The 26019-nt window shown below is 43.7% G+C and overlaps 1 protein-coding gene across 1 annotated transcript in view; it reads left to right on the forward strand.

The window, feature by feature from the left end:
• The window catches only part of CMIP (c-Maf inducing protein), a 132318-nt gene that overhangs the window by 82204 nt on the left and 24095 nt on the right, over positions 1 to 26019 (forward strand). The window contains exons 4-10 of the mRNA XM_071567234.1: positions 15150 to 15311; positions 16401 to 16442; positions 19112 to 19174; positions 20564 to 20644; positions 23838 to 23941; positions 24484 to 24588; positions 25456 to 25809. Coding sequence (XP_071423335.1) covers positions 15150 to 15311; positions 16401 to 16442; positions 19112 to 19174; positions 20564 to 20644; positions 23838 to 23941; positions 24484 to 24588; positions 25456 to 25809 — 911 coding nt within the window. The remainder of the gene's footprint in view (positions 1 to 15149; positions 15312 to 16400; positions 16443 to 19111; positions 19175 to 20563; positions 20645 to 23837; positions 23942 to 24483; positions 24589 to 25455; positions 25810 to 26019) is intronic.

The following is a 26019-nucleotide window of genomic DNA, read 5'->3' on the forward strand; positions in this document are numbered from 1 at the left end:
TATCACTTTCCTGGTACCACAGCCTGTAGCTTTAAGACCCAGGTGCTGAGGTTCATCTCCCTCCATAATTTGTATGGTTGGATGATTAAGCAGGTAGTGAGGGAACCCACAAAAAAACCAGAAAGCCTATTCTTCTGGAATGGGTCATTTCCACAAAGCAGCAGCTGGCAGAGGGATCACCATAACTGTATTGTAATTGGGTGGTTGTGCTGATGAATGATATATTTGTCCAGTGGTCTCACAAATAATAAGTCAAAACATTTCTGTAGGCATGTAGCACACAGATGCAGACTGGGGCAAAAAAGCTGTTCAGGGGAAGCCATTCAACAGAGTTGAGCTTGCTGTTGTTTGTACTTTTGAGGTGGGAGCATTTGGGGGGGGGCAGCTAAGCCCAGAGTCCCACTGGCATGAGGTGGAGGTGGAGCAGGAGACCTTCACTCCCCCTGCCCTGCCTGAACAGGGCTGGAGGAACCCATTGCACAGATGGCAAACTGGTATTCTGAGAACTCCAAGCACTGGGGATTCCCCCCCCCCTCCCTTAAATTACAGTTGTGGAAGCAGATTGATATTCTGTCAGGGTCCTTCTGGCTCCTTTTCCTGATCTTCCAGTCCTGGGAGTCAGATGCCACATGTACTCTGAGCTACCTAGAAAATGGCTGAGTCCAGTGGATAGCTGTCATTAAATATTTGGGGAAATTCTTTAGATTCAGGAACATACTGGTTATCTTTTGGTCTTGTATGAAGGTGCTGAGGTCTATGAGGGAGCTTTTATGTGGTGCTGTTTTAAAGGTTTAACACATTGTAGGAATTCAGTTTGCCAACTGGCATCCTGGAAATAATTTTTGTTCTAGAGACAAACATTGAAATAAAATCAAGAAAATAATTTCTTTCTGCAGCCCAAAGAATAATAAAAGAGATGCTAAAGATAAACAGAAATAAAAGAAAACCAAACACGTAATTAGCCATGTTTTAGATCCAACTCCAAGAGGCTTATGTGTCATCCAGCTAACGAGCTGTCAAGATGCTTACACAGCTTTTTAGATGTGTCTTTCTCCTTCAATCCTTTGCTCATTGGAGTCAGCAGGGATGTGGGGACAGAGTGAGTGTTCCTTATGTAGTCATCTTCTCCCTGGGTTTTCAATTTCAAACACTCCCACTAAGGTTACTCATAATTCCTCATTTAATCTGGATATCAGTGAGTACCACAACTCCTAAAGGATTATAGGCCACCTCAGCCTATTTTTAGAAATCCAGATTTCCTTCGGGTTATAGCTAAGCCAAACTATCCTTCCCAGAGAGTGAGCAGAACATGTTAACAACTCTCCAGCTCCTCAAACATAAACAAGTCATTAATCTATTGTGCAAGGAATGTTCCTTTCAACCAGGGAGGTTGGATTGGAACTATGATACATAATCTTTGGTATTTGGAAGCTGATAAGTCATAACAGTGTATCAATAAGGATAACAACACTTTCTGTGAATATACAAAAGAGAATAACACATGCGGTTTGTTGCCCTCTCTGGCTCTAGGCTGGATACAGTGGGAACCAACCACTTCTGCAGGAGATGGAAACAGCTCAGCTTGGCTTTGAGGGATACTGGGACTGGTAATTTTGGGACACACACAAATAAGCAAATACATACCCTTGGCATTTCCCCAGCCAGCATTCAGCTGCTTTGTTACTTTTTCATCTGTGTCTGTCTTTGGGCTAAAGACTTTCAGTGTATTTGTAGTGCTGAGCACAGAGAGGTACCAACCTGTGTAGAAAATGTGGAGCCCTACAGCACCTCATGCTTAAAGTATTAGTCATTATAAGACACACTTGACTAATTAAGTACCATATAGCACTTGAATTAGAAAGATGTCAATGAGGTCTTTTCATAGGGGTCTCTTGTGCTGCAGAGTACAGGTATAGGTTTACATTTGTTGGGGGAAATACACCTAAGGTCACACAGGGCATGTTGCATTTTATATCATGCTGATATTAAACTCTGAACACTGCCCTCCTTGTGAGATGAGTGGCTCGTGTTTCCTGGTTAGCTGGGTGATGCAGCAGTGAAACATGGCAGGTGACAGCCTTTGGGGGAATGTCCTGAATTGACACAATACAGAAAGAACAGGCCAGATCCACAGGAAAACACAAAGCATGACTCAAACTGAGCTTTGTGTGACCTGGATTTTCTAGAAAGGCTTGCCTATACCTTGTCTTTCCCACTAATGCTTTTAATCAGTGCTTCAGTGTCCCCTCATGAGCACTGCTGCTTGGTTAGGGGGTTTACCCATCTCCTAGCAGGGACAGTGCAAATGTCTTAATTGTAGAATTGTTTAGGTTGGAGGGGACCTTTGAGTATCATCTGGTCCTCTGCCTACCCACACCACACTTCTACTCATGCGATGCAGAGTGTCCTTTGAGTCTGTGTGAGGTTGCTGAGAGCCTGTACAGCCAAGCTGTGAAGCCCCAAACCAGGCACAGTATCTGCAGGTGAACTCAAGTGCTGAGCTGAGGGGAGCAGTCCTGTCCCTCATCCTGCTGATCATACTTATCCACCCCAGCATTCAAACATACACCCCTGGCTTGCAGTCAGCAGCCACATTACCTTTGTTTTAAAATTAATTTTCTACCCAGACTCCATGTTTTGAATCTTGTGAATTAGGAAACTGGAACAATGTTGTCATTAGGGATTTGCAAGCACTTTGTATTGAATACTAAAACAAGCAATGTTGGCCTTCATTCAAAAACTTTAATTTTGGATTAATATTTCCCTGGTTCTCAAAGGGATTGTTCTATCTGTGTCTTCAGGAAACAGATACTTCCATGCACAAGCAGCCCTTTAATTGCAAAGGGATTGACTGTTGAATAAAGTCATACTTGACCTGAATGACGATACACTCTTTGGTCTTTACTGTGTCCAGGTTATGAATTCCTTGTCCATTTTTATTGAATATTTTTTATACAATAGCCATGGGTGAGTATCAGTTCTTGTATCTAATGGTGAAAGTTCAGAGTGAGTTACTTTTCTATGCTTTAAAATTGCAGCAACTGCTCTCAAAAGTGTGGCAAAGCCACCTTTATGGCTTTGTCACCATGGTAATGATGGAAATAGTGCTGGTACAGGAATGGGGTTTATATAGAATAATGAATGATGACATTGAAGAAATTTGCAGCCTTAAATCTTGGTAAATCATGCCTTAAAACTGTGAGATCAGGAAAAAATCACGTTGGTTATAGTTAAAAGGGCCAGTGTATTTATTTGCCTAATTCATGATCTGAGAGAGGAAGGTTTGATACCCTGTGACAATTCAATAGCCCCTGTACAGCATCATGTAAATACTGTTTGAAGGGGTCAGGAGTTCCTCAGGGTGGCAGTTCCTGGATTTCAGACCCTCTCTTTACACAGCACTCACTACTGCAATTGTCTTGGCTGCTTCTTTGCTTTCTTTAGCTGAAAAACTGACGTATTTTCACGAGTCACAGAAGTTTTCTTTTTCTGCCACTTTGGGGTGAAACAATAATTATTATACAATTAAGCCAACAGTGGCTTTCTTTTCATTGTATTTTTATTTCTTCCTTTTGTGTCTGTGTACAAGTCAATAATATATGGATGGGAACCAAAGCTGTGGAGTTAAGTTTTGCCTTTCAAAGCCTGAGGGCTTTGGAAACACTGTGGGCTTTGATGACACCCTAGTTTTGGAGGAGCAGGTTTCTTGCTCGAACAGATAAAGGGCAGCCCACACTTTTTTGTCTGGTGGTTGTTCTCTTCCCATGAAGTGCATGGGCACCAGTTATGGGAGACCATGAACAGGTGTTTAAGATAAGCAGAGCCTCTCCCCTGCAAGACTTTGACCATCATGATGGTGTTTTAGGCTCGACTTTGTAGGGAACTGATGCCATGCCCAAGTTGTGTGTTGGATCTGTGTTGCCAGGAAGAGAGACTGGTACCAGTTTGAGCTTTCTGGTGAACACTGTGAGACTAAAGATATATCCTGGTATTTTTTTTTGTTCTTGATGACCCCTCTCATGGTGAAGTTGTTGTTTGCTGCCATGGTTTGTTCTTCTTTGGTATTTGAAAGGTCATGTGAAGTGCAGCTGTGTCTGCTTGCATGGGGCTCTCCAGTGTCATCCCTTTGCTCTCCACTTGGTGTTTGATAATACTGCTCTTAGTGCAAATTCAGGAGCAGCATCATGGAAATCTTACATGGAATACTTACAGCCTTTTATTTCCATAATGTTTATTTTTTGTTGGTAAGGTGGGGGGAGTGTCTTTATTTTACTTTCTTTATGGCTTAAGACATCTTCATGAGCACATGAAATCCATTGTCTCTCTTCTTTTGCTGCATAAGTTTGACAGTCTCAGGCCATCTGTTATCAGAAGTCACTTGAAAAATCTTGGCCTTGTTTTGTGTTTCTGGGCTCTCAGTTTGCTCGAGGTAGCTGTGCTGTCACAGCAGAAGGGCACTGATCTCACTTTGAGAAGTGGAAATGAATAGATGAGAAACAGACAAGATGTTGATGGAAAGTTTTTTCCTTGTATTCATTTTTTGAAACACTGGTGATGTTTTAAGAACTGGAACCGATGAAGTGGTACTGCCTTTGCACTGGGAAAGTACCTCACTCTCTCTGGGGGCACATTGGAGTGGGTTCCTCCCATAGGTACATCTGCAGCAGTGGCAGCTGATCACTGTCTGTGCCCTCTGTGTTGTTGGCTTCACATGAATCACTCCAAATCTGGGAGCTGCATATCAATGTCAGCAGAGCACTTTGTCCAGCCAAGAGAGGCTCTCAGCAGCAGAGATGCCAGCCTGGCTCTGAGCTGCTGCTCCGAGCTCCTCATCCAGCCATGAGCACACATGCTTTGTACACCCAGAGCTGCCTCCTGCATTGCCAAAACTGCCTTTTTTAAGGGGGCAGAACCCGAGCTAATTAATGGCCTAGTGGTGAAATTTGAGTAGAAACTAGATAGTTATTTTCTGTCTTGCCTTAGCTAAGTCAGGACCAGCTCTAAATTTTCCCCTCTGGACTTGGATGCTATCCTATTCAAACTAATATTAGGTCTGAAGATAGAGGGGTGTCAAAAACAGCTGAATAAACAGGTCAGCTTGTTATTGTGTGCTTAGGTCTGGGCTCTGAAGAGGAGCAGAAACAATTGCTGGAGGATGTTTTTTCTCAGGAATGCTGAACTGCTGGCCAAGAGGGATCCTTGAGTTTGGTGCTGGTGAATTGTTCCTCCACATTATTCCAGGGCTGAGCTTATGACTAATTCTTCGCAATTCAAAAATTTGAGGTCATGGTGACCATGAATTTCACCATATTACAAATTCTCATGTGTAGCTGTCGTAATATAGAGCTGCACCAAAATTATTCAGGTTCCTAGCTGCAGAAAAGTCTGTTTTTAGGAGATCTCTTAAGAAGGCAGGGCAGAACTGGTAGTCTTTCCCAGGAGTGTAATTATCCTCCTGGCATGATGCATCGGGTGTGAAAACCTAACTCTGGGAGGTGACACATGCTAAGTGCCTTGTTAAGCTGCTGCCATGGGGCCCAGTTCTGCATTCGAGAGCTCCTGGTGTCAGAAGACTTCCATGAGCCTGAAGGAGCAAAGGGATCTACACGTTGTTTTAAATGCCTCTTTCATTTCTTGCTCAGTTTTGTCCTTACATTTATTTCTTCCAATATAATTAGTGTGTTGAGTGCATCGTAGGATACATAATGTATGAGAGGATTATAAAGCTGCTGCTACTGTCCACAAAAGAACCTGAAACAGTACATTGCAAGTGTCACAGCCTGTAGCATCTGCCCTAACTCTTGCTCTAAGTCTCATATTCATCTTGTCTATCTCACCTCTTTTTCTTTTTTTTCCCAGAACACTTGATTGTTTCAAAATTAGAGAAAAAAGTATCAGAAAGCAATGCTAGGAAAAGTATATCTTTCATTCCCCTCTCCTCATTCAGAAGCCATTGCATTGCAGCTGTTTATTGTAGCCTGGTCTCTGGTGCTCTTTGGTGTAGTGTTTAAGATGGAAACAGTAGATTCCGAGGCAAGATCCATCAAGGACAATGGGGTTGTTGGGAGTGACTCTGACCATGAGGTGGGCAGTGGTTTTGGGAGCACCCCAGTGATCTCTGGTCCTCTGCCAGGAGTCTTGGGATCAGAAAGCTGAATCCTGGGAGACATAATTCAGTCCTGCATATCATGCAGCAATTGTATAAAGGAAGAAGAAACCAAGGAAATTGCAGAGATTAAGTGGCATTTTGGTAGGCTGAAGAGTTGCAGGAGGTTTAAGGGGCTTGTGCTGATGTGGCACAATAAGATGCGATACGAAAACATGGAATAAAGTGATGGGAATGTTTCAGATGCAAATGCTGCTCTGCAAATGGGTATCTCCCTGTGAGAAATGCAAAGTCCAGTGCTCCAAAGCCCAGCGATCTGAAGAGAGAAATACCCTCCTTTTCTGAAGTCCCTTTTAAGATGCTTGCAAGCATCACATCAGCATCCAGTCCCTGCTCTCCCTAAGGCTCTGCAGCAGCTTTCTGACACAAACATGTTCCTTGAGCCGTGCACATCTCTCTTGCTGACGACACTGATGATGCAGGTGCACAAGAGAGAAGCCAATTCCAAAGCCATTTATGGTGCTGAAGTGCTAGAAAATCAGCAAAATAATACATTTGCCAAGGAGGAGAAAGTGAAACAGGTGTGTAAACGTCCATTTGGAAGGTTTTGCTGACTGGTGAGAGGGGAGGAGGGCAGGAAAAGCCGAGGGTGTCCACTGCCAGCAGTAGAGAGCGATAAGGAAAAGGGATGACGTGGCTTTTTAATCCATTTTGCATATTTGGGAAAAAATAACTGCTTTGTGTGCTACTCAGTGCTGCCTAAGCTTACTGGAATTTGCCAGGAAATAGAAGGGGGATAGATTATCTTTCAGAGGTTATCTTTTATTAGCAGTTACCACAATGTGTAGCGGTAGTAGCTGCTTAATCCCAGTTTGAGGTGGTTTCTCAGGTGGCCAATTCTTCCCATCAGAAGAGTTCTTACATGCCTGAAGTTACTGGCATATGTTCTGCAGCCTTGCAGATGAGGCAACCTTCTGTTTTCCCGGTGATGACCAGCTCTCTCATGCCTGAGTGGGACCTGAAGGGTGCAGTGCCAGGGCAGGGGGGTTCTGCACAGCAGGTATGCCTGGCTGTGCTCCAGGGTGGCCTTGTGCACAGCTTTTGCTGTGGCAGACCTGGTCAAAGTGCAGTGATGATAAGATTGTGTGTGTTCCTTTTTTTCCTACACACTATCTCTTCTCTGCACTGGCAAAGTCATTTATTCCCACCACAGGCTGAGAGCTGTTGGATGCCAAGGACCAGGCTCCACAGACACAGCCATCACGTGTGGAATATAAAGATATTAGGAACCTGGATCAGTTCAGCTGGGTGTCAGAGGCGTTCTGTACTGCAGTCAGCAATGGTTGGTCTCTGCACAGAGGAGCTCACAGCAACGACCACACCTAGGTGGCAGGTTCTGTCACAGTGCTTTGTTGTCATCTGCTTTCTGTTTGCTGCATGTCAGACTTCACAGTCATACAGTGTCTGACTGCAGTTAATTTATTTAATACGTCTTTTTTCCCCCTGTGCACTGCAATGCAGTTAGTCCACTGAAGGTTTTGGAAAGCATGGAGTGTATATGGTACACATATTCCTGCTTTTTAAAGTCTGGTAGTCTGCTCTTTTTTTTTTTTTATAATTGGATATAATTTTACTGACTCCAGCTCATGCTGCATAATCTCAAATACAGGAGCACGTCAGACTCACACCCCTCTGGAAACTGTGGGGTGTGCCAGAACACTGAGATCCCAATGTCCAGACAGTGTTCGTGTGGAGCATTTGCTGCTCTGGGGAAAAGGGCCAACTCTGCTGCAGCAGGCAGGTCCTGCAAGAGGAGGAGGCAGTTGTGTCTAAACATGTTTGAAACCTTCCCTCTGCTGATGAGTCAGAGGCTGTTAAAGTGCTGTAGATCGAGCGGGGTGTTTGCCTCCTGCCCTGATTGTGAGTCCATCAACCTCTCTGGGAAGGTTTTCCCCACTCATTCTGCATTAGGGATAAAAGCAACCCAGGAGGGTTTGTAAACCCCCTTGTCCCCAGCCCACAGTTAGAGCAAGCCTTTGCTGTAGAATAACTGTGTTGATCAACTGTGTTGAAGTTTTTTCTCCTGCCCAAGATCAGGAGGAAAAGGTGTTATGTGGTTTTTTGTGTAATAAAAAAAGAAAACCAAACCAAAACACCCAAACACTCACGGACAAAGATTTCTTCATTTGGGGAGATGTCACATGAAATTTGCAGATACCAGCTTTCTCTCTACCAAGGCTTTTTGCAAGCAGGGAGTGGCTTCTGCTTCTGCTGGAGATGTATCTGCAGTCATAGTGAAATTCTGCATAGCCAAAGCAACATTAAAAACAAACCCCAACTTGGCTCCGGTATGAAAAATACGGAACAGCAGTTGCTGTGTGCAGGATGAAAGCTGATGTTTTGCCAACCTGAAGTGTAAAGCTGGTGCTGGAACTGGGGCCCTGAAGAATGGGAGTGTTTGCCAAAAGGAAATGGAAGCAGGGATGGAGGGTTTCAGGGAATGCATCAGCATCGGCCATGCCAAAAAATGGCTCCCCTGTGGACAGGTCTGATTACAGGAGTAACCGCATTAGCCCAGGCAAAGTGCAGCTGGAGCCACAGTTGGCCTTTTGCGTTTTCTGGCTGGGGAAATGGCAGCTCAAATGGAGGAATAAGGTAGAGCTGGGTTTGGCTCAGCCAGCTGTATTTGTGCATCTTGGAGACCCAAGGGCTGTGCAGGGATGAAAGAGAGAGGCAAGACACCTGCAGAAACAAAGGCCAGTCTCTGCTTGGTGTGGTGGAAAGGTCTGCCAGAGATGACCTCTTCCTGCTTAGAGGGCAAGAAGAAAGCCACAATTTTTGAGTTGCTTACAGTTTTTGGAGGCACACACACTATTTGCATGTACGTTTACCTTCAGTGTTGCTCATCAATTTCAGATCTGCTTGCCTGGTGTTTTTAGTTTAACTTTTTTCCTTTGGATGGAATATCCTTCCCTTTCTGTCATCTCATCCCCAGTTGTTACTGAAGGATATCTTTGCAATAGTCCTGAGCATATCAGAGAGCAGAAGCCTAGAAGGGTGGTCAGCCAGGTGGCACCCATATGCAAAGAAGGTGGAAATATATATATAGATGTAGATAGATAGATAGATAGATATGTTATGATATATAACATGCTTTGGGAGCAAGTTCTTCAGTGCATTAATGTTGCAGCTGCCCAGTGACAGGCTGGGAGGTGAGTGAGGAGCCTGCCCTGTGAGCCCCCTTGTTCACCTTTCACTTTGCACTTCTCGTGGTCCAAGCAGAAATGTGTTTTGTCTCTGTTTCATCCTTTTAAAATTCTGTTTATTTCAGCATTCTTTTGCTTTGCAGTGGTACTGTCCCAGTGGTACCTGAGCAAAGGACAAACTGAGCTGCTGGGAAGAATCTGTGTGGTTGTTCCAGCTTTGTGCATTAGTAACAGCTGAACCCACGTCACCGCTCGCTGAACCCACTGAACTCTGTCAGCTTTGGAGCAGCTCTGACCTGAGCCTCTGGGGCTTCTGGCCTGGGTTAGTAAGATCTGGAGCAAGGTGGTAGACACTGGTGGAAAAAACCAGGGGAATGAATGTAGGCTGAACAAGCAGGTGGTGGAAGATGTAGCAAAGGGGAGGCACAGCAACAGGTGTCAACACTAAACTTGCTGTGGGTGCAGTACATGCCAGTGGTGCTTTTCCTTGGGATGCCTTGATCTGGCAATTGCCTCAGAGGCCTGAGAATCAGAAGACCTCAGTTCTGCTCTGGTCCTGGCTTGCCATATGCCCTCAAGGAAATCACCTTGGTTTTCTCACTCTTTCTGTCCTTGCTTTCAGTCATCAGGACTGTGAGCTGCTCAGGACAGAGACTGTCACTGGATATATTTATTCAGGGTATAGATTCATGGATGCCAGTTTTAGTGTAATAGATAAATGGTGATTTCACCAGGATCTTTTTTATGTGAATTGACAAAAAATGAAGGGTTTTTTAGACCTTAGCTGAGTGAGAATCAAAAGTGACTGGCTTAAAATATTTCCCTCCAGTTCTCTGGTCTGTGGCAAGAAGCTTGTAGGAAAGTGAGCCTTGACCAAGGGTATTGCATTCAGAGAAGTATCTGAAGCAGAGAAGTTGATGCATTTCAGCATTTAGAACGGAGTAGAATGAAAAATGCAGAAAATGCCTTGACCTGAAAACATGGTAGAGTGCAAAAGTTTGCTGCTGCTGTTTTGCATCTATTTTAGAGAGCAGCACATTAGTCTTTCTGTACAGAACTTTAGGAAGGTCATGAAGAGTTTGATTACTGCAGCATGAGCAGTTTGAAGTCCCTGATTTGGAAAAGTTTCCATAATCTCATCTCGGGCCCAGTCCTTTGCCTGGATTGGGAGTTTTTATAGACTTAGTCTTTTCAGATAGGTTGCTTTTTTCTCCATATGGGCAAATGTTGCAAGTAGGAACTTAGTTCTGAAGGCTTTCAGTAGATCCAGCCCATCTCTGGCTACCAGGGAAACTTCTGTTAGCAGCAAGTGAACCTTATGTATTTTTCAGAATACCATGAAGTAAGTGATGCCTCCAAGTATTAAAAGCAGAATATGGATCTAGCTGAGTTTTGGGGATGCCATGCCCTCTGTTTTCATGAAGATAAGGATCTAACAGATAAAATGACAGCAGGTGGTGCTCCAGAATACGTGGTGCACCTGGGCTTTGCAGGACAGGCCACCATGTGTCTTGGACTCCTCAAGCAACTATTCCTGTTCCTTGTTACGCAGCACTTTAACAAAATGTTCTGCTGCAGTGGAGAAATCCATTCCGGTGTCTCTCTCTGTGTTGTTTCTCCCTTTGTACATTTGCATCTGGCAAGAGGCACCTCCATTTTGCATAAGCACCCTCAACATTGAAGTGTAACACAAGCTCGTGTCAGCCGTCCCCGCAGTGGTCTGGGGAAGAACCTCCATGCGGGAGCTTGACCTTTTCCCTCTTGCTGGAACTGCCCTCGTTGCTCAGCAAGAAATAAACAATTGCTGGCACACACAGCCCTCAAAGGCAGTGCCTGCTCCTGCAGGAGCTTCAGCTTTTCCCATAAAGAAGCGACCAGTTGTGGGCTGGTGCATGGTAAAGGGTGAGGAGAGTGAGAATTTAGCAGGCTTTAGGCATTAGGGTTGGCCATTAATTTTTTATGTAATGAGGATAGCACTTGCTCATGGGAAGAGTACAGAATGTTCCCTGGCCAGCAGTAGCAAAGCAGGGATGACATTTTGTCATCAGGAAGGCTAACTTCATTTTTCCCTTTTTGAATCAGGTGTGCTGGCTGCTTTAAGATGTTCTGAACGTGAAAGGTCTTCCTAGGGATGAAAAAGGCAAATGTTCCATGCTGACCAATTTTGTGCATTAGAGTCCATTTTTCTTAGCTGTTGACTACATCAGTATTATCATTCTTGTCCAAGAAAGTGGTGTATGAGCAAGGCCTACAGGATGAGGCCATTATAGGAGAGAAAATTGTATGAAGATCTTACTTTAAAAAGTTGAGGGTTTTTAGGCTTTCCTGACCTTTGTGTTCTTGGCAGTGTTCAGGAGCTTTTGAGTAGATGGTAAAACCCACTGCTTACAGATTTTTATCACATTTACTAGCTTAATAACTCTGGTAAAGTAATTTTTCACATGTGTACTTCAATTCTTTCTCCTCTGAAAGAGGACCGAGACTTAGGTCTTTGAGTTTCTGCAAGACTTAATTAATTAGAGTGATTTGAGGATGAAGGATGCCCTGTCAGTGTCACTCATTTTTCATGCTGCATCTTCTGGGTACTTATTAAATTCAGTGGGTTTGCATTTAAAGTGAGCATGGCAGGATTTTGGAATGACACTGGCAGTGTGGTTCTGGCTGGTCAGTAACTAGGAGGGTCAAATTCCAAGTTGGCATGTGTTATTTTCACTCACATAAATTTTCACAGGAGCTGCTGCTTTTATTGAAGTCCCAGTGAAACCGATTCCTCCTGCCCCTCCGCAGCATTTTTCTTGCACAGGCCATTGATGATAAATATTTTGTAAATATTTTCAGCAACTGAAGGCATCTTTTAACATCGAGGGGAAAAGAACTTGCACGTGTTGACGTGTCTGTTCTCCCATACAGGTCCTTACCAGGCAACTTGTTTTGAAGCTTGTGAGTGATTGTTGCTCCGTGCTCCGGAGCCAGCGCAGGTAGAAAGGAGCAGATGGCTCAGTGTTCACTAAGTGCTTGCTGATACCCAGCAAATTGCTCCTGTAACCCACTGATAGGTTTCAGGCTTTAATTGAGGCTTTCAGCAAGGCGCTCAACAGTGAAAAGCATTCTGCTGCGAAAACAGCAGCGTAACCATGGGCAAAGGTTCAGGATAGCAGAGTTCAACCCTCTTGGGAATGGCTCCTCTATTTATTTATTTATTTTCCTGCTGCTTTCCCACCATCATTCAAGGCTTCTGTAATGTCGCCTGCAGATCACAACTCAGTGTGTCAGTGCAGCGCAATCCTTTGTGCTGAAAATGTGAAGCAGAGACTGAGAGGTTTGGATTCTGTGCTGGCAGCAGGCTCAGCATGTCTGCAAAGGTAGCTGTGCCCGCTGCTCCCTTTGAGCCACTGTGTGCCTGCTCTGAGCAGCAGCTTGGGACGGAGCTCCTGCTGTCTTCCCTCTTCTGTGCGTCAGCACCACCAGAATTTTAACTTTTAATGGACATCTCCAAAAGAGAAAGGAAAACTCCCTTGCTCCTCCCTCACCCCAAGCAAGAGTGGATTTGACAGCGGAAGAAAGACATTTGTGGTGGAGTTGTCTGAGCGGCGTCCTGTTGGGCAAGAGTTTCCTCCAGCAGCTGCCCCTTAGGCTGAAGGAGCTGCTCAGAAATCGAGTTGTAACTCGCCCAAGTAAGGGGCAGTCCAGGGCAGGCAGGGAGGCAATAACCCAGTGGTCTCGTTCTTATCCTCCTCCCCTTATCCTGTTACCCACTCTTTGTCAGCTTTCAGCTCTGCTTTGAATTTGAGTTCTTCACAATATGGGGCCAAGGAATAAATTTCAGCATGGAAATTGTGTCTGTTGAGCCAGCTTGGTTTAGTGTCCTCAATTAGTGTGAAAGGAGTTGCTTCAAGTTAAAAAAGCTGTCTGGTTGTCTTTGAAGTTTAGATGTTATTTAGTGCTGGTGTGGGTCTAACAAAAAATCCCTAAATAAAGGCACTACATGAATAAGAGAAATTAAACTCTATGATTCAAGTTTCCTGTAGAGTCCAAGAAATCTGTGGTGATGGTAGAAGTAGTGCTGGTGGCTTAAAATCACCGTTGGACCATCTCTGCCCCAAGGAGCTCAGAAGTACAAAGACTTTTGCTCAGTTCTGAAATCCCAGACACGTTTGCTAATGTCTGCAGCATGTTTTTATGTTCCTTTAGCTTTTCAGTGGCTTAAAACGCACTGGAAGTGTGAACTACACTGCCAATGTGCTTTTGTACTTGCATGAAGTTAATTAAAAAGATAATTGGATTGCTTTATCAGCCTTTACATGTCAGCCCAGTGCTGCCCTCCTCTGCCCCTCTCTACAACATTGACAAACCCAAGGCACCTGAAGTCTGTATTTTTCTGCATTGTTCTCTCTTGGTTTGGATAGGGTACAGAGGTGGCTGGTTGCTGTTGAGCATTAGATCTGCTCCACTGGGGGAAGGAAGTGGCTGATAAGCAGAGAGCCAGCCTGGTCAGATGGTTCCTGCCAGGGCTGCCCTGGGCCAGTGGAGGGGGAAATGCCTTGGAGCTGCAAAGCTCCAAAGTGAAACAAAGTAAACCGACCCTTTGCAAAGTCCTCTTCTTTATTGCGCTGATGTATAGCCCAAATCGTGCAGCTGCATCTGCAAGGTGCACACACAACATGGGGCAGTTTTTGTGATTTTCCTGGAAATGCTGCCGAGGAGTGTAAGATCCATTTGTCCTGTGAAACACTGATATTTTCCTGTAAACACAGAAGTGCCCAGCCTGTGCTGTTAAATAAAGCTGAGGATGTGTCCAGACTTCTTGACATCCCCTTGAAGAGAGGACCAGGCTCACGCACAGACAGGAGTGGAAGGGCATGTGAATTAAACACAACAGTCAGTGCAGAGCTCCTGCCATGCGCAGGGGCCACATGGAGCCTCTGGCACTGCCCTCCACACTGCCCACCTTGGCAAGCCCCTCTTGCTTCTAGTGAGTCCTTCCTGTTGTTTTCAGGAGTGCCATTTTAACACTCATCATCATTTTCGTGAACTTCTAGAGTACCATCAAGCCACCTCTGGGAACTTGGGAGGGTGGGTTTTCTTGCAATAATACTGTTTATAATGCAAAGCAGCCTCTGTTCCAGTTACTTGTGGCTGCTGAGGAATAAGAGTTGTCCTTTGCTTATCCAGCTGGTCTGTGGATGGGACAGTTGGTGAAACTGGTTGGGCATGGCCAGGAGTAGTGCAGGAGCTTGCAGAGCACTGGGGCAGATGGGGCTGGGCTTTCAGGAATGTTGTTCTTGAGAGTGAAATGCTGTTGTGTGGAAGATATGGAGACTTTACAAGTTGTTGTGTGCTAAAACTGTAGCGTGACAGCATGACTTTTCAGGATACTTTAATGCAAGAAAGAACCCCTGAAGGTCTACTGGAAATTTGTCCTTTGATAAAATGGAGTCTATTCAATTTTGAATGTAAATTCACCAATTAGCAATGTAGAATAAAGTATCTGTGGCGAAGTGTTTTGATGGCCTCTGTCTCTCCCCCTTTCTTAATGACTCCTTTTAAAAGAACCTACAGCTTCAGAAACAGTGCAATAGCAGCTATCTGTAATTAGCCTGAGGAATAAGGTGTTTACAAGAGGAGATGATGAAAAGAAAGATGCTCTGGAGTTAAAAAACGTATTTTAAAATAAAACGAGTCATGGTTTCTTATTGCTTAGAAGAAATCGATTTTGACATACCAGGTTTTCTTGTCCATTTAAAAGGTTTAAATACAGTTTTTTAGCAACAAGAAAAGGCAAAACTCATATAGGAAGCTCAGTGGTGTCAGTGTGACCCTTCTCATGTTTCTTGCAGAAGAAGATTTACAAGTACAAGAAGGTGCTCAGTAACCCCAGCCGCTGGGAGGTGGTGCTGAAGGAGATCCGGACGCTGGTGGACATGGCGCTGACGTCCCCCCTGCAGGACGACTCCATCCACCAAGCACCTCTGGAGATTGTCTCCAAACTGCTCTCAGAGGTATGGCCTCCCCAGGGGTCCTGTGAGGCACTGTCGCTTTTAGATGAGAGACAAAATAGTTAAAAGTTCGTGAGTGGGTTTTATTTTAACTTGGGCTGTCAAAATTCTGCCTGTGAGTCTGCTCATGACTTCTGCTGACTGGATTGGAATTTGTACTTGCTGGGGAGAAGGAAAAATTGCCCCATGCTATTAGGTAGATTTGTAAAACCAAAGCAAACCACATTTCTCTTGTTTTTTGGTTTGAGTTTTGTTTAATGGTTTGTTTTAATATTTATGGTAGATTTATCATGGGTTTGATTCATGTCTAATTTCAAGTCAGTGGTAAAACTCCCCTTGACTTCTATTCCATTGGCTTTACTTCCATGACCAATAATTCTTGTACCTATATATATACAAACCCCAATAAATTAGTTGTGCAGCTATTTTATTATTACTAATTCTGTTTATTCCTTCTTCAGAGGTATCTATCCTCCTTCTATAACATCTCTTAAAAACAGTTAACTTTGCATGAGCAGGAAGTGTAATGCCAAACATGTTTTTCATGTCTCAGTTCTGATGTGCAAAGATTTGATATAAGCAAAAGAAGTTGCTAGCAGGGTTTCTTACAGTAATGAAAAATCTCAGCAACTCAGAACTTTGTAACTTCTGGATGGATTATGCTGCTGAAAAAGCCTGAAGGAAACACTTCTGCGTAGGTGACTTCCAGTCAATTTATTGGCTTTTACTGGTACCATGTTTAAAGAAGGAGTTTCAGGAAAATTGCAGAAGTTAGTTTACTATGCATAACTGGGGAAAAGCAACCTTAACCAACTCCACAACAATTTCATTCATTCCTTTCATTAATTTCCTGGCTGGGGTGACTTGAGTCTCAGTATGGTGAGTGAGAAATGAAAGCTTGCACCACCACTCATAGCAGACAGTTTGCCACCTGCTTTAGGAGAATGATTTTAATTTGAGGATGTTTATTCAGAAAATAAGCAATTGCAGTCTTGAGCCTTTCTATTTGTGTCTGGTAGCTGAGAACTGTGTGTGTTGTTCCAACTTGGAGTACTCTTTTCTCATTCACTGTTGTCTGTTCAACTCTTTCAGAACAACAACTTAACCACTCAAGACCAGGAGAGCATTATTGTGGTGAGTATCTTTCTGTTGAAATCTGAGGACAAATTTGTATTGTTTCAGACCCTTCTGTTAGTGCTTGTCCCTGCCCCAGTGAAGCAGGGCAAATGTGGAAGCATTTCCACCAATGCTGGTCAACCGAGGCAGCAATGAAAATCATTTGCCTGGTTTTTATGTGGCTTTGTCATTCCTCGTTGTTTCATAGGTGGATAACAGAAAAGCTTTCCCATCAGCTTGTATGAAAGAACACAGCATGTTGAGTGTAAATAGTCCCCCCAAATGGCCTCTTCACCAGGCTACACAGAACAATGTTCATATCTATATGTGTACTTTGAATAGTCAAACCCCATCATTTCCAGATGTGTTCTATAAAACTCTTAGGCTTAGTAGTTTCCTGAGGGGCAGATACTACCCTATATAGAATGTATATCATTGCTGATAATACGTGAGCAACTGATTGTTGTAAGTGTGGCTATGTGTGTGTCAGTACAGTTTAACCCCTGCTAACATGATCTGTAAAAGTATCCTCTTCCATATTATGCTTTTCTGTAAGTCACGTTTATGTAGACAGAGAAATCAGTGAATCAAATAGCAGCTCTGTTCCTTGTGAAACAACACTGGAAATCGTGACAATTTATCACAGGTGGAACTTGGTTCTCCATCACTGTAATTTAATTTCATTCTCTGGCAATTTCCAGGAGATTTTCCCAGTAATCTAATCTGAAGCCTCACCACTCCCTGGTTGTATCACATCTCCTTGACTCTTTCTGCAAAATGGCAAGGTGGCAGGTAGCTGCCTGTAGGTGTGAATTGTCCTCAAGTGCTGCCTATGATGCCATTTTAGATGGAATCAGTCACCCAGATAAATTTCTGAAGTGGCATTTACTTTTCCTTGCCATAGCTTTCATTTTACTCTAGTGCAGTGGGTAATTCAGTCCCATAGTTACAACTGGTTGTTCTGGGGGAAGGAGTTCTCAATAAAAGATGTAAGGTGGTCCTGCTGTGAGCAGGGAAGTTGGACCAGGTGGCCCCCAAAGATCCTTCAGCCTATGTTGGTCATCTGTTCTGGGTGATGGCATCCTCAGCTCAGGTCCTGCTCTCGTGTAGGTTGTGCCCAAGCCATTGAGGAGGTGGCAGTTCCTGGGCATTCCGAGCTCACTGCCATTCCACAGATAACCTGGGCTATACTTGGAAAGTGTTGCTAATACTGTGTGTTTATGTAGCATGTGGAAAGTACACAGTGATTGACTGTGCAGATAGAGCCAGCTTTCCTTCTCTAGGTGGTGCTGGAACTGATCAATATTCTAACCAATCCCTTTCTGCTCAGGACAAGGAAGCACATGTTTCCCTCACTGCTTTTGACCTCGGCTCTCAGAAGGAGAGTGCAGGAAAAGGTGCTTTCAGGCTGTCACTCTCCCACACTGACTGTAGAGACAGAGCCATGACTTGCTTGACTGTCTCTGTTGTGGTTTGGCAGGTCCTAGAGCAAACAGTCCAAAAGATGGATTCAGGGAAGATCTTGAGTTCAGGTGTTGGAGAGGAGTGGGGATATTCTAGGAGGGGAGTGGGGATATTCTGCTCTGACTGGATGGTGTTGCCTTCTCCATCAGCCCACTGTTTCTGGGCCACCACCAGAGGAGGATTGAACAATTGCAAGAGGATGGCACACGATAATGAACAGACTTCAAGGTTCTTATGCATAACCAAAGCAGAGCTTTGCAGATGTGCTTGGGTTTTGTCGTTAAAATTCACACTAATCTTGACTTGTGTGTGTGAAAGTGGCTAATGTGAAACTCAGCCATTGCAAGCAGACTCACAGGGCTGAAACCCTTAAGGAGACGAGAGGGAGAGCAAAACCCAAAGCAGGCTGCCTTAGTGAAACTCCAGATGCCATCCAGATAAAATATCTGGTGTTCTTGCTTAATACAAAATGTCCTAGCTCCTGTGTTTAGTGCCTTGCTTCTAAATGGGTACTGGGCATCCCTTTAGCTGAAGACTGAGAAGCCCCAAGGCACCATCACATAGAGAGAATATATCATTCTAGTACCGTTTTCTAATCTGCAAAGGAAGTGACAACAACATAAGTTCGTTACATCCTCAGTGGCAGGTGTGACCTTTAATGTATTTACCCAGAATAAGCACATTGGTTTGCACAGAAGCAAAGAAGGAGTAGTTGATCTGAACTTTCAAGAAATTAGATGCTTGATTTTGATGAGTAGGGTCCTGCCATGTAAGAACAGGGCTGGGTTACTGTTAGTGAGCTATTTCTCATAAAAAGAGCTCAAAGTCCTCCATAAAGGATGTGTGTGTGGGGTGGTTTTCAGTTTTTTCTTTTAGGGAAGTGCTCTAACTGAAACAGTGAGCCAGATTCATCCTTGCTTTATTACATCCTAAAACAATTGGTCTGCTCCTGTTTTCATTTAAACTGTTACAAAAATTGCTCTCCTTTGCTGTGTTTTATGTATTTACACTGATGCAGTTGAAGTTTTCCAGAGGGCTCATAGGAGAGGTGTGCGTGAGTTTACTTGTGAAATAAACATACAGCCCACCTAATTTCTCTGTTTATGCTTTTGTCCTTTCCTAAAAGTCAGCTTTATTCCCCACCCAAGAAAAATACTTCCCTGCAATATGCAGTTACAGTCCTGTAATTGAATTTTTCTCTCTTTTTCTCTTTCCTTTTAAAGGCAATTGCACCTTTGCTGGAAAACAACCATCCTCCTCCTGACCTCTGTGAATTCTTCTGCAAGGTATTAGAACAACTTTGCTTTCTGAAACTTCACAGTTGTATATGAGTGTAGTTCTTTGGGGGGTGGTTGTTTTTTTCCTTAACTCCTTACATCCTGCCCAAATTGATGTCAGTTTTTGGTCAGCAACCAGTGGTAGTGGAATAGTTAAGAGCACCATTATGATAAATAGAACCATATGATTAGAACATCAGACTGTTTTGTTCTGAGACTGTGTGAGGATTAAAGTCTTTGAACTCCCACACCTCCAACTGGTTGCAAGAGGTGTCCTACAAACATGCTGTTGAGCTGATGCAGAGATCATTGGGTCTGTGTTCAGGTGGAGTGGTGATGTGATGTGTAACTCAGCCCTAATGGTATTAAGTCACTGGGTAATGGCAGTGGGAAGGTCCTCTTTTCTGGTAAATTCATGCTTGTGCCTTTTGCATCCTTTCCATAAACTTCTCAGTACTTTGGATTGCAGACCTTGTGGATTTGAAAGTACTACATTTCCTCTAGGCCTGTTTATGTCTCAGTTTCCAGTCTGCTTAAATTTGCTTGCTGATGACTGTGTATGCATCTGTGAGACATTCTGAATGCTGCTTGTAATTCCCATCCAGAGTTATTCATCAGCTACTTCTTCCTGCAGAAATTACGTCAAGTTTCAGAAACTTCTCTGACGTTGCCTTTTTATAAGCCACTCTTGGGATCATATCCAGCCTTGGACTCAAGGCATTTTTATTCCTGGTGTGTTTCGGGGTTTTGCCCTTGGTTTCCATCAGAGACTGTAAATTTGTGGGATGGGCTGTGTAGAGTAGGAATGGAGACAGATTATGGACTTTTCAGAACTGAAGTGGACAAGGTTAATGAGAAGGCAAATTTAACTTCAAAACTGACCCTGCCTTGAGATGACCTTCAAAGGTCCTTCTCAGCCCAAATTATTCTGACTGATACATCATGATTGTGTGTTCTTATCCTGTGATGGCAGAGTGGGTTGTTGGTACCCTTGAAGATTCACCGCAGGTTTTTAGCCTGGATCCCAAGGAAAGGAGGGTTGTGCCATTACACTGCCTGTGTGTGTGTATATTCTTGTCCCCAGCCCCTTTTAAAACTGTTGGCAATCTTCAACCAAATTTGACAAAAGGGGTATGAGTCCCCAAAATGCTGCATTCCAGTGAGTTTTGGGAAGAATAGGCAATAGGGAAGGGAGTTCATGAGCTCCCATGGTAATCTCTTCGATGCCAGCAAATCCATAGGGGAGAGCAGTGCTATGAGTACCCTGATCCCAGGCAAGGTTAATTTAGCCCTTGAATCTTGTTAATCTTGGGGTAATCCATGCATGGGGTGTGCAGGCAGAGGAGACCCACCCCCCTGATTTCTGCAGCTCACAAAATGACTCGTTTCTCCCTCCAGCACTGCCGAGAGCGCCCGCGGTCCATGGTTGTGATCGAAGTGTTCACACCTGTGGTGCAGAGGATTCTCAAACACAACATGGTGAGTGCACGAGGAATCTGACCCACCAAACTACATGTGGTACTTTTTAAGTGCAGAACTAACAAGCATCCACTGGGATTTTCAAGAGCTTCTAAGCAAAGCATGGTTTGGAGGGGCATTTCTTTTGGAAGCAGAGCCAGCACATGCAGCTCCTGTTCTCTCCCACCTGCCTCTTGGCTTGCTCCATACTGGCATCATTGCAGTTAAAACTGTTTAAAATCAAATAAATAACAAAAGCAGAATGGGGACTTTGTTCATTTTGAGCTGGGGCCCTCAACATTTTTTTCTTCAAGACACCCCCAGCTCCCTGGATTTCCATTTGTTTTAGGCTCATGTCCAGTGAATTCTTACCTAGATTTTCTGGATTTCCATATGCTTTTCAGCTATTATTCTTCCTTGTCATTGCAGGATTCATATACTCTGTCATTTATGACTGTTCTCACCCAGGTTTTCTCTCCTTGCCAGTCAATTCTTTGTTAATGTTTGAAATAAATGCCAGAAAACTGCCCTGCCAGCCTTGCTCTCTCCACCCTGTGGAGCAGATTTTCCTTCCACCTCCTCAGACTCTGAAGATATTCTTACATGAGCTATATTTCTTTCCTGAGAGAGGTCTAGGGTATTTACCAGCTCTCCAGCCTTTGTGGCAGATTAAGTTTCCTGCCATGGTTTTTAAGTTGCATAAAGAAGTCTTACTTCATAATGCTGTGGCAAAGACTAACAAATAAATAAAATAAAATATTTAAGGCTGTTGACTTGGCTGTGATCTCAAGGATGAACTTCTGTAACTACATAATCAACTTCTTTTCACTAACTGATACAATTTTAGAGACCATCCCCTGCCATGCTATGTGAAGCATGGACCTAGCAGAAAACAGTTCATATTTCTTATTTTTATGATCTTATTAGTTAGCTTTCTGAGTTTACAGAACTAGGTAGAAAGCCCAAGATGGCAAAAAGGTCGTATTCCTGGCTCTGTGCCTGCACTCTGCAGACATGTAAACATTTTTGAATATTCTGTAGTGTTCAATGAAATATGCTGTAAATGTTATTCTTGGATTCCAGACTGGTTTTTTTTAAGCATCCAGAGCTCTTGAGGGGTCTCAAATAAAATCTAAATGCATAGTGTAATGCTTGTATTTGGTTAGCTTCAGAGAATTGGGTATATTTACCATACTTAACATTTGCAGATTGAAAATCAACATGTCTGTACCGCAGCGCGGAGTCAGGGAATTTATGGTGTCTTGTATTAATTGGAGTGGATTTGGGCACTTTACTGCTCTCCAGGGATTGCTGTACTGAATGGTCCTTTAGAGACTCTGTGTGTGTGTGTGTGCACGTAACTGAAGTTACTCTTTAGGGGGACAATATTGTTGGCAGGAAACGTCATCACCTCTGGAAACTCCATGAAGTTCAGCGTCCCTAGAGCTGAGCTGGCTCTGCCCACCTCTGCCTCTGATTTGTTCTGTGGCCTTTGAAAGTTCCTGACAAGTTTTGTTCCACAGTTCCCTACCTATAAAATGGGGAAAGAGTGTCTCATTGATCTGTGATTTTGAAACCTCAAAAGAACAAAGATAACTTTTAGTCTTGCTGATATTACTGGTTATGTGCAGGACCAGAGGTTGGTGTGTGCTGAGTTGTTTGGGAAGTGCTCAGCAACCTCCCAGACCTTTGGATTTCAGCTGTTTGTGGGCTCAGCCCAAGTGTTCGAATATAAGCACTATTCTTTTTTTTTCTTCCTTTTTTTTTTAGCAGACAATATCAACAGTGTGTATTGTTCTAAACTTGGTATGCTGACAAGGCATTGTGTTACATTTAGAGAGGTATTTTATTTTACAGGGGTCAGCAATGACATCCTCTTCATGATTTCTGGAACTTTCATTGTAACTTCAGTTAAAAGACACCTACACAGGTTGAAAAAATTCATAGGAAAATTGCAACTGCAAAAGTTATTTTGCAAGGCATGTTAATGAAATTATTCCAATGTTTTATGTAGCACACATGGTCTCGTGCCCTTGGACCCAAGTGTGTTTGCACCTGCTAGAAGGAGTTGTTAGAAGTTTAATGATTTTAATTGTAATACAAAAGTGGAATCACCCACAGTCCCTTTGCTGGGTGGAGTTACCAGGTAGCCATTCAGTACTAGTAAAGTGACACTTAGGCTTGAAGGAGACATTGTTCGGTCTAGGCTTGTTTTCACATTTTTGGTGATTTTCTCTGGCTGTAAAACCCAGGAAATGTTAGTACAGAAGTACCTGAAACCAAAATGAGTTAACAGAAGGTTTCAGTGCTCTGGGAGCATATCATTCCTTTTGCAGACCACCACCAGCTCATTACCATTGGGGCATTTCTTTAAAATGTAAGTTGCCATGAGGTTTGTTGTTTTTTTTTTTAATGACTCTTCTTCCATAGGCAGCAGCTGGAGGGATAACTGGGAGTGCTTGTTTGTCCTCAGAGGACCTTGTTCACCCCTTGCAAATTTAGCTCTGTAGTTCTGCAACACCTGTGTAATAAGGTTACACCTGTGTAAATGTGAAGAAATGTGCTGTGGAATAGCACTCAGCAGACAGCAGAACTTACTCCTTTTGCTTCTAAAAATAGCAGGTGATGTGAGGAGATGCAGGATTTCAGTTTGCAGGTGCCTTTCTGACCACAGGATTTAAGGAAAGCGACTGTTGAGCTCACCTGTCAAATCCACATTGCAGCTGGAGTAAAACTCCTGAAGAAAAAACTGATCTCTGGTTTTACACTTGATTGCTTATTGACTGCACATCCAAAAGAATTTCTCTAAAACCAGAATAGATATGATGCCAAACGTGGAAGTATAATATTATTTTTGAGTTTTATTTCCAAAACTCTGCAGTTATGAGCAGAAGCAAAAATGCCAAACAACAAAAAATATTCAAAATCAAGGTATAAAATGAAATGTACAAAACCAATGTAAGTGCAGGTGGGAATTTTTTTTGTTGTTGTTTATTAAGCATATCTTTTTTCCAAAGTGGGAATAAGAGAAAGAGATTGGAAAGCCTGTCATTATTAGTGGGAAGAACATTGCCTCAGCATGCAGCAATACTGTGCTCTTGAAGTTGTCAGCATAATAGCAAAGTGAATTCAGTTGTGTTTGAGTTGATTTCTTTTGAAAACCCACAGTTTGGACGTACATTCACCATCTTCACTGACTCTCCTCTTTGGACAGGATTTTGGGAAGTGCCCTCGGTTGCGGCTCTTTACTCAGGAGTATATTCTGTCTTTGAACGAGCTGAATGCTGGAATGGAGGTGGTGAAGAAGTTTATTCACAGGTTAGTTACATTTAATTTATGGCCTGTTTCCAGTCCTGTGTACATGCTTTGATGTGTCACTTCTCCCAGCCTTGCTTATCCCTTACTGGCTGTTATGAGTATCTGGTGCTTTTTTGGGACTGGCAAACAACAAATAAATTGAGTCCATCAGGCAATGTTGCTGAAGTCTCAAATATATCTGTGGGTTTCTGCCTAGTTCCACACTGGAAGCAAACGGACCTTGCTTTGTGTACATGCTTATACATAGACTCAAAGCCTCTACAGAGATTTTCATTAACTCTGGACCTCATAATGCTCAGTTATCTGTGTGTTTCTTGGAGGGACTGTAGGGCTACCGCATCAATTAACTGATGTTGCAGCTTAGCCTTGATCACAAGTAGGGCAATTTGTAGGGATTTAGAGAGTAAAAGTATCTCTCTGTTATGGCTCTTCTGAAGATTCCCCAAGGGTGCTTTTCCAGGTCTGACACCTTGTTCTCTCTGACTGGTTTTGCCCACAGAAAGCTTCCTGGCAATGATGGCATCTTGATTTTTGTTTTTCAGCATGCATGGTCCAACAGGACAATGCCCACATCCCAGGGTCCTGCCAAATCTTGTAGCTGTCTGCTTAGCAGCCATTTATTCGTGTTATGAGGAATTTATCAACAGGTCAGTATGAATTCCCAGCTGACCACGTGTTGCTCAGTTCCAAACCCACAAGATCGGTGTGATGGGTGTGGGTCTGTGGGAGGGTGTCTTTGTTCTCACCTGCTCATTGCTGGTGTTGTCTGAGGGAGTTCTGGGCAGTCACATCTGTTTGTAGATATGTAGTTATATTTGTTACATGAAAACCCAAATGAAGCTGAACCTTCGTTTGCTGGTACTCACCAAAGGGAAGTGTGAGACCTTGAGGAAGGGGCTGTGTGTAAATCCCTGTGTATCTGCAACTTTAAACCTCAACTGGTTTCACGGTGCTGTCTCCATTATTGTGGAAAATCTGATTGCTGACTTGGGGCACAAGGGACGCTGCAGTTCTTGACACACGTGCCAGTTTCCAGTAGACACTGAGGGTTCCCTCTGCTCTGTTTCCTGTTTGTTTATGCCTATCTGACTTTCCTCATGGTAGAGCACGGACAGGGGCTGCTTAGTGTCCAACACAAATTCCAGACGTGAGGGCTGCAGACAAATGTCTGGGCACGTACTGTAGCCAGATACATACTTGGGCGTGGATTCTGTTACAGCTTTGCACAACTTGGATGGGAAAGTTCACCTTTATACTAAACTGGCATGTCAATTAGAGTAATGAAAAACCCAAATCTTTGTAGAATAGGGGCTGCAGAACAGTCTTATTGGAGCTTTTTAAGGTTTTAATTGATTTCAATAATCCGATTGCACAGAGGAAAGCCATCCGGTGGGCTGGGGTGAAATGCAGTGGGAAATGGCAAAAAGTCTTGGCTTCTCAGTGTTGCCCTCTCTCTCCTGCTCCCTGCTGCTATGTCTGTCTGTTGAAATTACTTGTTTATTTTTCAAATCCAGCCGGGACAATTCACCAAGCCTGAAGGAAATTCGGAATGGCTGCCAGCAGCAGTGTGACCGAAAGCCCAACCTCCCCCTGCGCCTCCTGCACACGAGCCCTGACCTGGTCTCTCAGGAGGCCACCTTGACTGAATCCCGTCTCAAACCAGTCATTGTCACCGCAAACGATATCCACGTGGAGGTGGAGCGCAACAACACAGCAAACCAGAAGATGACGGCCAGCGTGGGCAACGACAGCGAGCCCAACCTCATCGACTGCCTCATGGTCAGCCCCACCTGCAGCACCATGAGCATCGAGCTCAGTGCCCAGGCCGACAGGATCCTGGGCTGCTACGTGGAGATACTCAAGATGCTGTGAGTAACTATTTTTGAACAATGTCATCTTAACAATGGAGGCCTTTTCCCACAGGCCTGTTGTCTTCAACATCTGTGGTGAGCAAGCACATGGTTATAAATCTCAACTCCAGCTCAAGAGAGTCCAGCCTTTGAAAGAGACATCTGGCACTGCGAATATGTTCTAAAAATAGCATTAGGAAGATGAAAATGGAAAGCTTATTTGTACAG

This window comes from Pithys albifrons, chromosome 12, assembly GCF_047495875.1.
Source record: "Pithys albifrons albifrons isolate INPA30051 chromosome 12, PitAlb_v1, whole genome shotgun sequence".
Taxonomy (NCBI): Eukaryota; Metazoa; Chordata; class Aves; order Passeriformes; family Thamnophilidae; genus Pithys; species Pithys albifrons.